Source organism: Spinacia oleracea, chromosome 6, assembly GCF_020520425.1.
Source record: "Spinacia oleracea cultivar Varoflay chromosome 6, BTI_SOV_V1, whole genome shotgun sequence".
In the NCBI taxonomy this organism is placed as follows: Eukaryota; Viridiplantae; Streptophyta; class Magnoliopsida; order Caryophyllales; family Amaranthaceae; genus Spinacia; species Spinacia oleracea.
The window spans coordinates 102,678,546-102,691,504 of record NC_079492.1 but is presented as its reverse complement, the minus strand read 5'-3'; the positions used below and the strand labels follow the sequence as shown (position 1 = coordinate 102,691,504).

At 37.2% G+C, this 12,959-nt stretch overlaps 2 protein-coding genes across 2 annotated transcripts in view; one reads left to right on the top strand and one right to left on the bottom strand.

Annotated features, from left to right (window-relative positions):
* Positions 1–5,369: 5,369 nt before the first annotated feature.
* On the top strand, positions 5,370–6,472 carry LOC110792683 (uncharacterized). The gene is made up of 4 exons (XM_021997501.2): positions 5,370–5,707; positions 5,807–5,902; positions 6,039–6,176; positions 6,260–6,472. Exons 1-4 carry the CDS (start codon positions 5,486–5,488, stop codon positions 6,299–6,301), a joined length of 498 nt encoding a protein of 165 aa, XP_021853193.1. The 5' UTR covers positions 5,370–5,485; the 3' UTR covers positions 6,302–6,472.
* Positions 6,473–6,545: 73 nt separating this feature from the next.
* LOC110792682 (DExH-box ATP-dependent RNA helicase DExH11) overlaps positions 6,546–12,959 on the bottom strand; it is a 38,286-nt gene continuing 31,872 nt past the window's right edge. The window contains exons 16-23 of the mRNA XM_021997500.2: positions 12,358–12,615; positions 11,725–11,834; positions 9,492–9,645; positions 8,408–8,873; positions 7,948–8,162; positions 7,621–7,859; positions 7,119–7,245; positions 6,546–7,016 (exon numbers count right to left, since the gene is read on the bottom strand). Of these exons, the coding sequence (XP_021853192.1) occupies positions 6,804–7,016; positions 7,119–7,245; positions 7,621–7,859; positions 7,948–8,162; positions 8,408–8,873; positions 9,492–9,645; positions 11,725–11,834; positions 12,358–12,615 (1,782 nt within the window). The 3' untranslated portion in view covers positions 6,546–6,803. The remainder of the gene's footprint in view (positions 7,017–7,118; positions 7,246–7,620; positions 7,860–7,947; positions 8,163–8,407; positions 8,874–9,491; positions 9,646–11,724; positions 11,835–12,357; positions 12,616–12,959) is intronic.

The window sequence follows — 12,959 nt, the reverse complement described above, 5'->3', positions numbered from 1 at the left end:
ATTATTATTATTTGTAAAATGTTTGACTTTGTTAGCATTTGATTTATATAATAATAATAATAATAATAATAATAATAATAACAATAACAATAACAATAATAAGTTGAATTGAATTGAATTAAATGGAATTAAATGGAAATTAACTAAACTGAACTAAACTGAATTGAAAAATAAGCCCTAAAACTAAAACTAAGCCAAAAAAAACAGGGCCTAAAATCAGTCATGACCATTTTTAGACATTACAGGGAACTTCCAAACACATTTCATAACTGAATATGTGTTTCCATTCAAAGAAACATTTTCAAATACATTAACAAAAAAACGAGAAGAGTAATGAACTCGTCTTTTTTAAGTATGGAATGTGCTTCCGTCATGAAGATACCGAGGAATTGACGGTAGGTTAAAAAAAAAGAGGTAGTCAGGTATAGAAGGGGAAAGTACAAAGGAACCCAGAAAGTTTGTTAGATCTGAATTGAAAGAAGGCGAGCAGGAAAGGGGAAGGAGTGTATTCTCATTAATTCTCAACATATATATTACATGGGAAGGATAATTATGTAACTCCGTATATATCTAGAATGTTACAATATTAACATAATATACTCCGTGTATACTATAGTAACATCCCCACTCAAGGTGGAGGGTGAAGATCTCGATTGCCCATCTTGTTTAGAAAGAACTCAAATTGCGTCTTCCTCAATGCTTTGGTAAAAATATCCGCTAATTGAAAATTCGTTGATACATACGAAGGACAGATGATCCCCTCCTTGATTGCGTCACGAATAAAATGACAATCCGACTCAATATGCTTTTTCTGCTCATGAAACATGGGATTCTGTGCAATATGCAATGCAGACTTACTATCACAGAACATGTTCATACCTTGCTTGTGAAATACTCCCAAATCCCGTGTTAGTTGCTTCAGCCACTTTAATTCATACGTTAATGCGGCCATCGAACGATATTCTTCCTCTGCAGACGAATGACAGACAGTATGTTGTTTCTTGGTCTTCCAAGACACCGGAGACAGACCAAGTAAGACAAACTAACCTGTCAAGGAGCGACGAGTCAACGGATAACTCGCCCAATCTGAATCACACCATCCCTCCAACTGTAAAGCACTGTCAGAACAAAGTAGAATACCTTGATCGGGTCACTTTTTCAAGTACCTCACCACTCGCAGAGCCGCCTCCCAATGTTCCTATTTTGGTGACTCCATGAACTATGAAAGAATATGGACTGAGTATGCCAAATATGATCGTGTAACTGCCAAATAGATCAAACGCCCAATCAAGCGCCTATATTTTTCACCATCTTCCAAGTATGCCCCGGCTGCCAATGCTAGTTTATGATTCTGCTCCATCGAAAAATCAGCAGGCTTTGCACCCAGCAACCCAGTCTCGGAAATTATATCCAAAGCATATTTTCTCTGATAAAAATAGAAATCATGACTACTACGAGCCACCTCCAACCTTAAAAAATACTTCCGGGCTCCCAGATCCTTTATTTTAAAACATTCACTCAAATATTCTTTAAAACTCTCCACCACAAATATATTATTTCCTGCAATAATCATGTCATCCACATAAATAAGAACACTTAATTTCATTGTACCCTTGGAAAGTGTAAACAAGGAGTAATCTGAATACAAATATTGAAAGCCGTATTCCTTTAGAGCCGTAGACAATTTCTCGAACCAACATCGGGGTGCCTGTTTCAAGCCATACAACGACTTTCTCATTCTGCATACTTTTTCCGGGTTATTCTTCTGAAAGCCAAGTGGTATTTTCATATAAATTTCTTCCTATAAATATCCATGAAGAAAAGCATTATACACATCCATCTGATGCACCTCCCAATTCTTAACAGCTGCAACTGCTAGAAAAGTAGAGGTTGTAGCCATCTTTGCCACGGGCGCAAACGTTTCATTATAATCTAGACCTTCCTCCTGATGATTTCCTGGACAGACTAAGCGTGCCTTTAAGCGTAACAAATTCCCGTCTTCGTTCCACTTCTCAGTGTACAGCCATTTACTTCCGAGTGCTTTCTTCCCTTCCGGCAAATTTTCCAACATCCAAGTACCTTGATCCCCTAGGGAAACAATCTCAGCTGACATTACTTCACGCCACCCCTCATGTTGTATTGCATGTTTAAATATTTTAGGTGTCTTTTCTTCCTGTATTGCTGCAATAAAATTTCTTTATTTCGACGAAAAACGCTCATAATTAACAAAATAGGTGATAGGATAAGGAGTACCTGAAGACGATGACTCTGGTGGACTTTCGGGGGTACTTTATTTTTTCTGAATTGTATGCGTTGTGTAATCATGTAATTTTGACGAAGGAAATTTTCTCGTTTGCCTCGACCCCACTCCGTATTACTCGTACCCAACTCCGTACCACTCGTACCCAACTTCGTACTATTCTGTCCCTCATTGCGCACAATGGGACATTGCTCTCCCTCTCCTTGACTCACAACCCCTCGCTGCTCCAAAACTCCCTCAGGCTGCAACACGCTCTTCTACTCACGCTCTACTCGCACCACAGGCTCCAGCGATCTTCCTAGCGCCTCAGTCGCTTGGCCTGGCGCCTCACCCAACGCGTCATTCTCCTGGCCTGGCGCTTCGCCCAATGCCTCATGTGCATCACCCATGACCAAAGGCACAACGACAGAAGTAGAGACTTGCACATGCACCACTGGACGCACAACATCAGGCACAACCACTTCCCCCAATGCCAATGATCAAACTCAACCCCACTACCAACCTCATCTTGCTCAGTAGAAATATCAATTGATGAGTCCGCAAAAGGGAAAATTGTCATGAAATTTCACATCTCTCGAAACAAAGAATTCGCGGGACTCTAAGTCATACAATCTCCACCCTTTTTTCCCAAATGGATATCCAAGAAATACACACTTTCTACTTCGTGAATCAAATTTATCTCCCTTGCTTCGTTGATTATACGCATAACACAGACAACCAAAAACACGTATAGGTGCATACGAAGGTATTTTTCCAAACATCTCATACGGGGTTTTATTTCCAAGGATAGAAGAAGGCGTACGGTTAATGAGATTACAAGCGGTCATAACACATTCACCCAAAAATTCTTAGGCAAATTTCTTTAGAATCGTAATGCTCTCCCCACATTCAGAATATGTTGATGTTTTCTCTCCACTCTCCCATTTTGTTGGGGCGTCCCAACATACAACGACTGAAACAATATTCCACTTTTAAAAAAAAAATCCTTGTAAAGAGTTGAATTCAGTACCATTGTCACTTCGAACAACCTTGATGACTTGATTAAATTGGCATTTGATCATAGCAACAAAATTAAGAAACATGACTCAACTTCTATTTTATTGTTTATCAAAAAAATCCACACTTCGTGAAAAATCATCAAGAATGGTTAGAAAATATTTCGCTCCACATGATGATGGGGTTTTGTAAGGACATAAATCAATATGAATTAACTCAAACATTCGACTAGCATGATAATCACTAACAGGAAAGCTCTCTCTAGATTGCTTTGCACGAGGACACACATCGAAAATTTTATTACTCTTCCTAATAGTATTACTCATCGGAGGGAGTAAATTCAATATCTTCTCCGACGGATGTCCCATCCGTTGATGCCATAAGTCAACCACACATTGCACTGCTAGCACCCTTACTTGCGAAACCCCCCGAAAAAATATAGTCCTTCTTGTCTGTCACCCACGCCGATCACTGTCCTCGTCAAATGGTCTTGAATCACACATATTTTGTTAGTAAATTGAGCTGAAGAATTTAATTCGCCACTTAATTGAGTTACAGAAATTAAGTTGCAGTTTAATTCAGGTACAAATAAAACATTGTCAAAGAATAATCCCCCCTCCAATGTCACATAGCCATATTGATTCGAGTTCGCCGTCTCACCATCCGGTAACACCACCGGACAATCTCCCGACGTGGTGATGTTACTTAATAGGGAAAGATTACCTGTCACATGGTTCGAAGCGCCCGTGTCAACAATCCATCACATTACCTTGCAATCTAGGCTTAGGCTTAGACATAGACAAAATGTCCATAATTTGTTGTACTTGGGTGCTCGAAACACCCGCAATCCCTTGCATAGCTGCTGCCGTGAGTACCTCCTTATCTTTAGCCATTGACAAGACAAAATAAAAACAATATCAAATTGTAAACTCAACGAAACTCAAGAATAACCCAACAATTAACTTTGAATGCATTTCTCAATCTCCAAACTCACGTACATAAAAATCATGCATACAAAATCATGATAAACTCACCGGGTCATACATAAGCTCGCACATGAGAAGAGATTGCCCACATATAAGCCTGGCGGGGTTCCATCCTAAAATCAATTGGTGATAGGTGGAGTAGTCCATCAATCTTATATGTTAGTCAATCTCTTTCTATTTCTTCCACGTAGGATAATTAGTCTCAACTCACATGTGGGTTAATCTTCTCAACACTCTCCCTCACATGTGAGCCCACCTATTTCTCTTGCAATTTGGATAGGTCACCACTTCATCGTTGGGCCTTCTTTGGTCTTCCAACTTGAGATTAAGTGCCCCTACTTAGGGCAATCAATTCCGTTGGACTTCTTGCTCCAGACAGATCCTCAAATCATTTCCATCTTGCATTCTTCAATTCACTGGGTCCTTCTTGGGTGTTGATAATGGGCTAGGAACATCAGCTCTAATATCATGACAAATAATATTCAAGCTCGTGTATTCTCATTAATTCTCAACATATATAAATTACATGGGAATGCTAATTAGGTAACTCTGTATATATCTATAATATTACAATATTCACATAATATACTCCGTATATACTATTATAACCGACATGGTTGTACTTATACAGGTAAACACTTGCCTAAAACATGGTTGTCTTTAAAAGTAGGCCTAGTAACAAAAATAATGAATTAGTGCTAAAATTATTTTGGAAGATGGATTTAGCAAGTGATGTTACACGGTACATTTGAAATTGATAATGTCGTTAAACATTAAAGATTGTGGGTTAAAATTTTAGGAGGTGGTACTCAAAACCTAAGATCGAATTTGTACTCAAAACCTAAGATCGAATTTGTAAGATCAACGGGAAATTGACGGGTTAGAATATTTTTTTTCACTAGCCTCGCAATTGAAAGGGTAACCCATTTTAATAAATGAGTCGTGTTTCATCAACCCAATTAGGTTGAAAACCTTATCCTAACCCGTCAATTTACCGTCGGGTTAAAATCAAACCAGTGGGATAATCATCATGACAATATAATCATGTAGATATGGGACCAATGATTGTGACGAATGCAAAGAGCACATGAACAAATACAGCCACTCGGTAGAATGACATAATTTCAATACGAAGAAGTTGTTGGTTGATATTTCCAAATCCCAACCAACTTAGAAAATATCTTCCTTTGGTTGTTAAAAAACCTCAAACCTTATCTTCTGTCAACTCAGAGAGAAAAGAGGGATGGAGTCTGTTAGAATGCCAAGCAGGAGTGATACACACTTGAGCAAAGAGGAAGAAGAGAAAATAGAGGAAGAAACCAAGGAATATTTTCATGGCTTAGCTCCTAAACGTCACACTAAGCCTCAACGAAGCGAGTATTCCACCAATTATATTGATGTTAATAACACTTCCAACATCATCCCTGAATATGCCGAGTTTCAACGCCTCGAAAATGATCAAGAGGTGCTCATCAAACTCTTATTTCATGCATTCTACTAGTAAATATGAATTAGTAGCTAGTATACATTTGATCACCTTTTTAATTTTTTTGGGTGGTTGTAGAAAGTAGAGTACAAGAATGGAAGCCAAGTGAGTGAGGAGTTTATAGAGACAGATTATTACAAGGATCTTAATTGTGTGGATAAGCAACATCACACGGTATGCAATTTCTTAATTTCAATTTAGATTGAATAAGGTCGATTTCAGACTTTGATATATTTGTTTGGATTGGATTGGATTGGATTGGATAAAGTTTTGTATGATGAACTGATAAATATATGTTTTCACTTTTCAGACAGGAAAAGGGTTTATCAAGATGGAGAATGACAATGGAAAATCTTACTACATTGCTCCTGACCTGGACCTTAGTCATCATGGTGCTTCAAAGGGAAATCCAGCAACCAACGACTGGATACCGTCTGCAGACGATCAGGTAACGCAGAACCTCGGTTCATTATTATGTGCAGTAACGTATGCAGATGCAGGTTTTAAATGATAAAATTGTAATTGATACAGGTCGCACCCATTTCTGACAAGCCAAGCAGGAGCGAGAACTAAGTTAAAGATAGGGCTGGGTTTATTGCTGCTAGTGAAAGTGCTTGTAAAATCTTTTACTACTTCATGATTCAAGGTTTATTTACTAAAGAAGCTGCTATCTGTTGCTGCTAGTAGGAGATCTTGTAAAACGTCTTGGTATCTGAAAAATAAGATTATGTATTTTGCCACTAATTCTACTAGCTGCATATGATGATTTTTAATGGGTTCAAACAATTGATAACTAATTCCGGATAAGTACCGAGTATTTCACAAATAACACAGCTATTATTAATAAAGTTCATCATATTGAACTGAAATTTTAAACGACTACATTCCAATAAAATTATCATAATTGAAATTTTCTACAGATCTCCCAGTGTGATGAATGATGATCACTCATTACCAGTAACATACAGGGATGAGTTTTCTAACAATGTCATTAATCCTACTTTTACTTAATGTACCTTCATGTACCTGCCACATTGGAGATCCCATTAGAAAATTCTTTTGTGACATGTCAGAGTTAGATTCCTGTGATGTACAAGCTAGCCGCAAAGACGATATCACGTTTTATGGCATTTGAAGCAGCTTCCATTTTCTTGTATAGAGCAGAATTTCCCATAATAGCTGCAGCATTTCTGAATTCTCGACAAGTTTCATCAAGTCGAACAATGGTCCTCACTATCAAGCCTTCAGGAACATCTGTCAGCTCACAAATATCAGCAAATTCCGTGCCCTGTCACAAAGATGCATCAAAACTTTAGTTTTCTAAGGAACCATGGAAGCAATTAAGTCTAATTAGACAATTTCATGTGACCATCAGCAGAAAAATATTTACCTTTGCCCATTCATAAACCACTTCAACAAGACCAAACTTAAGATTTTCTCGAGCATACTCCTCAGGGTTAACTGGGATTTTAAACCCTTCCTGTAACTGGCCCAGTGTGATAGCTGTATCATATAATCTACACAAAGATTTAATTTAGGAATCAAACTAAGAAAAATTTAGATATAACAAGAGACAAGAACAAGGTCAATGGGTTTCTTAAGGTAGAAACTTATTTAAGGGTGTACAGTGCGATCATGAGAAGTCTAGACACAGCTAAAACCTCGTCTCTTGCAAGTCCTCCCACCCCCCAACCAGCGCCAACAGCTTGTACAGTTCCTTCCTTTCTTCATTCCATAGCATGCTCTCTTACACTAAAGTCCTCCTATCCCCCATTATCTTTCCATCTACCTGAGACCACCCATTCCTTCCCCATTATCTCGACCTACACTGGAATCTAATAGATACATGGATGAATTCAAGAGTAAATTCAATGAGCATAGTAGGTGCTAACCTCCGTACTGCAGCAGATAGCTTGGGAGTTAGAGAAGGCTCAGAAGTATTCTTCTGCTGAAAAACAAATGCAGACATTACAGCAACTGCTTCTTCTGGTTCCAGGTTCTCTAACTGGTTCTCAAACAAACACTCAGTGCATATAAGCTCCTCTCCGGAGTTCATTTCACAAGCAACACGGCCTTTGATCTGAACCACAAGGTCATCATCTATACAACCGATTTCCTTCAGGACGTTTATCTGTTCAAAACAGAATAGAAGAATATAACAATAATCAGTTGATTTCTTTGCAACAAAACCTAAACAGAACATAGGTAACCAGTCATACCCGCCCCTGAAAGTCAGGCATCTGTTGAAGTGCTTTGTCAGACATTTGAAACTTCAACTCATTGACTTCCTCTCTGTGCTTGAATATCTCCTTAAATAACTTCATATGTTCATCTAACTTTATACATCCATGGCACTTGTTCTCAGACATATTCTGCAATATCTTGTTCCATTTATAGTATGCATCAACAAGGGTCACATCTTTCAGCTTCAGATCTGAATCATAATCATAGAGTAACAATGAGGTTAATAATTGCACGGCTTTTTGTTTCCTCGACTCCTTGTCCCCTCCATCCAACCTCCCTTTTTAATTTTATTTTTCCCTATCAGGGGAGAGGTTATTGTGAGATCCAACTTCCAATTTCTCCAATTGACAATTGGTAAAGAAACATGGTTACGAAATGCATATAAATCTTATATTCATTTAGCTGTACAGAAAGGAGGATGACAACTGGACATACCCTTTATAGGATCCAAAGCTGGAGGATATTTACTCCCATTGGATTTCTTTTCAGAAATTTGCTGAACAGTTTTTGAATAGGCAGCAGTGCTAACGTCTTCAAGAAGCCGAACTTGGTCAATCTTTATTTTGCAATTGCAGATGGAAATGAACTCTTTACTGTCTGCTTCTCTGACCTCATAGTTCACACCAGCAGCCACTCCCTGGTAAGGCAATTTTATGTTGACTACACCAGATCCCTTGCGAGCAGTGACAGAAGAACAGTATTCATCGTCTAAACCACGTTTACCCTTGGGTAATACAAAGAAGCCTTCTCCAGATTTGTTACTCCCTATGTCAAGAATCTCACCACTGCTAGCGGGGGATTGCATTGTTGGAGGTAAATCAGGTTTCAGCACTAAAATTAAGTACTTTTTCAAGTTGGCTGAAGGTGCTTTCACTACCACCCCTAGTAAATGATCCTGAAACTGTAGATCATGGACAGGGAAGACAACGTTACTAATCACAAAGCACCACATTTTAAAGTAAAGGATGACAGGTTGCATAAAATCGCGTGGAAATTCACACTTTCAGCTAACACAAACATCATGGATATTGGGACATGTATGGTTTCTTAAATTTATGCTTGGATGCCATCAGCATTCCGGGCCCATTCACCAAACATCTTGGCAGTTGAATGTCAAAGCTTTACTAAGGCCACGTAACCTCTACGGCTCTACCAAAAGGGATGAAACTGTATGTAAGAGGAGGACAAAAACAAGATGACACTACTACACCCAACTGCTTTTATCCAATGAGGATAAGCCTCTATTTTCTGTGCTAAAAAATTCAAAAGATACATGTTCCTTTTTTATCAATATATTCTGTTGGTTTAAAAACTTCTAAAAATATAGCAAAACAGACGGTTGAGTGGGCACTAGACAATAATCTGAAGTGGAAAGGAAAAAGCTCACAAAGAGTACACAGATTCCGAAAGTGTCAAAAGAAGATGACAAAGAGCTAATACATTAGACACGATATCGGCACTAGCTCCAAGAAAAGTAATCTGAAGTGATGGAAGCTGTGTTTTCTCATTAAGAACTCACCGTTTGAGATTTAACTACTACCAATCTTCCAGGCACAAGAAATTGCTGCGCGGTATGAGACTGCATGACACCCTCTGTTACCTGGTTTGAATAACCCTCAGCCTCTGTATACATCTCAAGATATTCCTCAATAGATGGTTCACCCTTTATACATCTACAAGAAAACCAACCATTAGTCAGAATTTCCTGCTTCAGGAAACTGTATCAGGTATTTCATATAGAGAGAGCAGAGCTAGAGGGAGGGGAGCGAGATGTTAGTCTCTGTTTATCATGATTTCTAACCACATCATGCTACCATAATTAAAGATAGCATAGACCCCTTTCTTGTCCACATAATAGCACCAAGCTTGCAAGTTCATTTTAGAGTAAATGTTTCCTGTTGATAACCCAATGCAGATAAACTCATTATTCAAGAACTACATACTCTGTATATGAATAGGAAGTTTTCATAGGTGCACCAGGCATGTATTACTACTAGACCAAACAAGGGAGACATCCAGGCCTCCTAGGTCATTAAGTATTTACCGTGAGATGGATTGAAGCTTCTTTACAGAAAAGTCTATTAGAAGTAGAAGGCACTCGGGTAAAGGGAGTAGGTAAAAAATTTCAACAAAAAAAATTGTAAATTCTCAGAAATAATGTAGATAGCTTGGGTCCCCTAAACCTTGTCAAGTAACACATCAACTTTACCATTTTTCCTTTCTTGGTTTTCTTTCCAATAGGAAATCATTAATTCACTTTGATATCTCAACCATATAAACTCATTAGATCATACATGTGTGTGTTTCTCTAAATAACCTTAACAACTTACAACTTCACTTTCCTATCCCACGGCTTGACTTCTTAATTTTATGATACTTGGACAAGAAAATCCAAGTCTACTCATGACACTTACGACAAGTAAAAGGTTCTTTCATCCATTTGGAACATAGGAGGACTACCTTGCAATTCCCAAGCATGACTAGTGTCGGACGCGGATATGGTCCAAGTGTCTGACTCGCCTAAATTATGAAAATTTTCCATGACTTTAGTCCATAATGAAATGCGGAGTTTTCATATCCATGTCCGAGTGTCGAGGACCCAACACGGACACTTGAGCTAAAATGAGGAGTCAAAGTAACATACTACACCATTTCAAAATGATCTTTACACTTTCCGTTTTAATTCGTTTCATAATGTTCTTTACACTTTGTTTTATTCTACTTATGGACATGAAAATTTGTTACGTTACCCTTCTTACCCCACAATATTTACAATTTTCCACTCACTGTTTTCTTACTTTTATTCATTTTTTTCTTACACTCACCCACTTTTTTACACATTTATCTTACTTTATCCATATTTTATTATATTCAACCAATTTTCTCATTTTTGTCTTAATATTTGTGCAAATAGTAACCGTAAAAATCTTTATAAAACGGAGGTAGTAGCACGTAACTATGATTATTCACATACCTTGAAAATAAAAATAAAAGTGATAGAAAACATGTGAAGAGATGGTATCGGCATCATTATGTTTATAATGTCGTCTGCCGTATTCACCTAGAGGCCTTCCACTTAAATCTCTATCCCATAAGGGAACTCCTTAGGTCATTAACGTAAATGGACTTTGGTGTCCCCCTATAGAATAGACTATAATGTCCTCAATGATAATTAAATAAATAAATAAAATTATTTGGGATGATTAGTCAAATAACAAGGAGGGAATCATATAATAACAGGAAAGTAATAAATGAGGGGAAAAAGCCAAACAATTATAATTGCTTCTTAATTATCTCCTTCATAACATATATTTTTTGAGGGAACTCTATAATGTATGTTTGTTAAGGTTAATAATTTGGGAAAAGAGGACGACACATAAACAATTGTTGACCAAGTTTATTGAGGAAAATAAAACAGGTTAAGCTGAAATATTGTGCTTTACTTTGTTATTACGTTGTTGACTGGTTTGATGTTTGTTAAATATAATACGTAAATTTTTTCTTTAGACAAAGCTTTGAATAATTTTGTTTACATATTATTTCACGTTAAATGCGTACAATATTTTAACAAATCATTTCAAGTTAAAATGTAATAACACAAATCTAATTCTAATATTCGCACGCATCTTGTGCATATGAGACTAGTTCAATATAGGCCAACACCTCCGGACTGGGCAAGAATTTGAGTAAAGCACGGTGGTACTAAACCAGTCTTTAAGAAATGTAAGCTTCTTTCGAGAAAAGGAACATACTCTATTGTTTTTGTGGGCTGTGAAAGCTTTACCATCAGAAGTTGTTGCTTTTCAGGAAGTTTCTTCTGAGAATGAAATTCAGCAAAACTTCTTTTTAACATGTCTTCTACCTGCATAATATAAACTCACAACATCAAAAGAGGACATAATATGGCTGAAAATGTTAGAATCTATGTTTATTGTTTAGAGCTAAGAGCTAACAAAATAAACCTTATTTGATTTCTATACCAAGAATTATTTTTTCATCAACCATTTTTGAGATGAGCAAAAAAATTTACACACAGAATCGTAAGTATGGATCTTTCCTACTAACTACCTAACTGATAATGTTACAAAATCAACATCGTTAAACTTCAATTGCAAAGAACAACATACATGTGACATTACATGCTTCAGAATTCGGAGTAATCACCATAACAATTAATTAGTTCATGAATGAATAAAAACAGACCACCTCAATCAAGAATTTTAAACTCAAAGACATGAACAAAGAAATGTGTAAAATAATAATTTCTCCTACACGATCTAATTGTTAATCTGTAATTCTGTATGTTTCCAACTAGAAAAGTCAAATATAACACAGATGATTGCATATGTTGAATTGTCCCATAAATTACACTTCATAAGACCAACCTTCAATTCTTCAACACGAAGTAGATGCAGAATCATAATATAAGTTAGTCGGAACTGAGATTCAAGTCTGGTGGGATGTCCAACAATGACGTGTTTCAGATCTCGTTCTTCCAGAATCTCATCACGGCACATTATTATAACTGTTCCAAATTTATCAAGCCCTCTTCTGCCAGCACGACCAGCCATTTGTGTATATTCTCCTGGAATTATCTGCCTGTATTCCTTTCCATCAAACTTTCTCAGAGTATCAAAAACGACCTGCGATCATTTGGTTTAAAGCAGCAAATGCTAGAAGTTAGAAAATACATTTACCAACAGACAACCAGTAAAACAATCTTTGTATTTTGAGTCGGTGGATATTTAAGTACAAGAGAGTATCTGGTCCGGCCGTACATAAATTTTTCTGTATAGTAGGATTATTAGTTACTTGGGAAGGAACAAATCAGCATGAACATAGTATAAAGTCAAAATGATACTTATGCATAATGTCACAAAATTGCAATCTTCCCCTCCTTTCAGAGTAAAAAATAATAATAACCATCAAGAGATATAAATGACGCAGCCACCTACCATACAAGGCTTAAAACTATGGCCAAATTCTG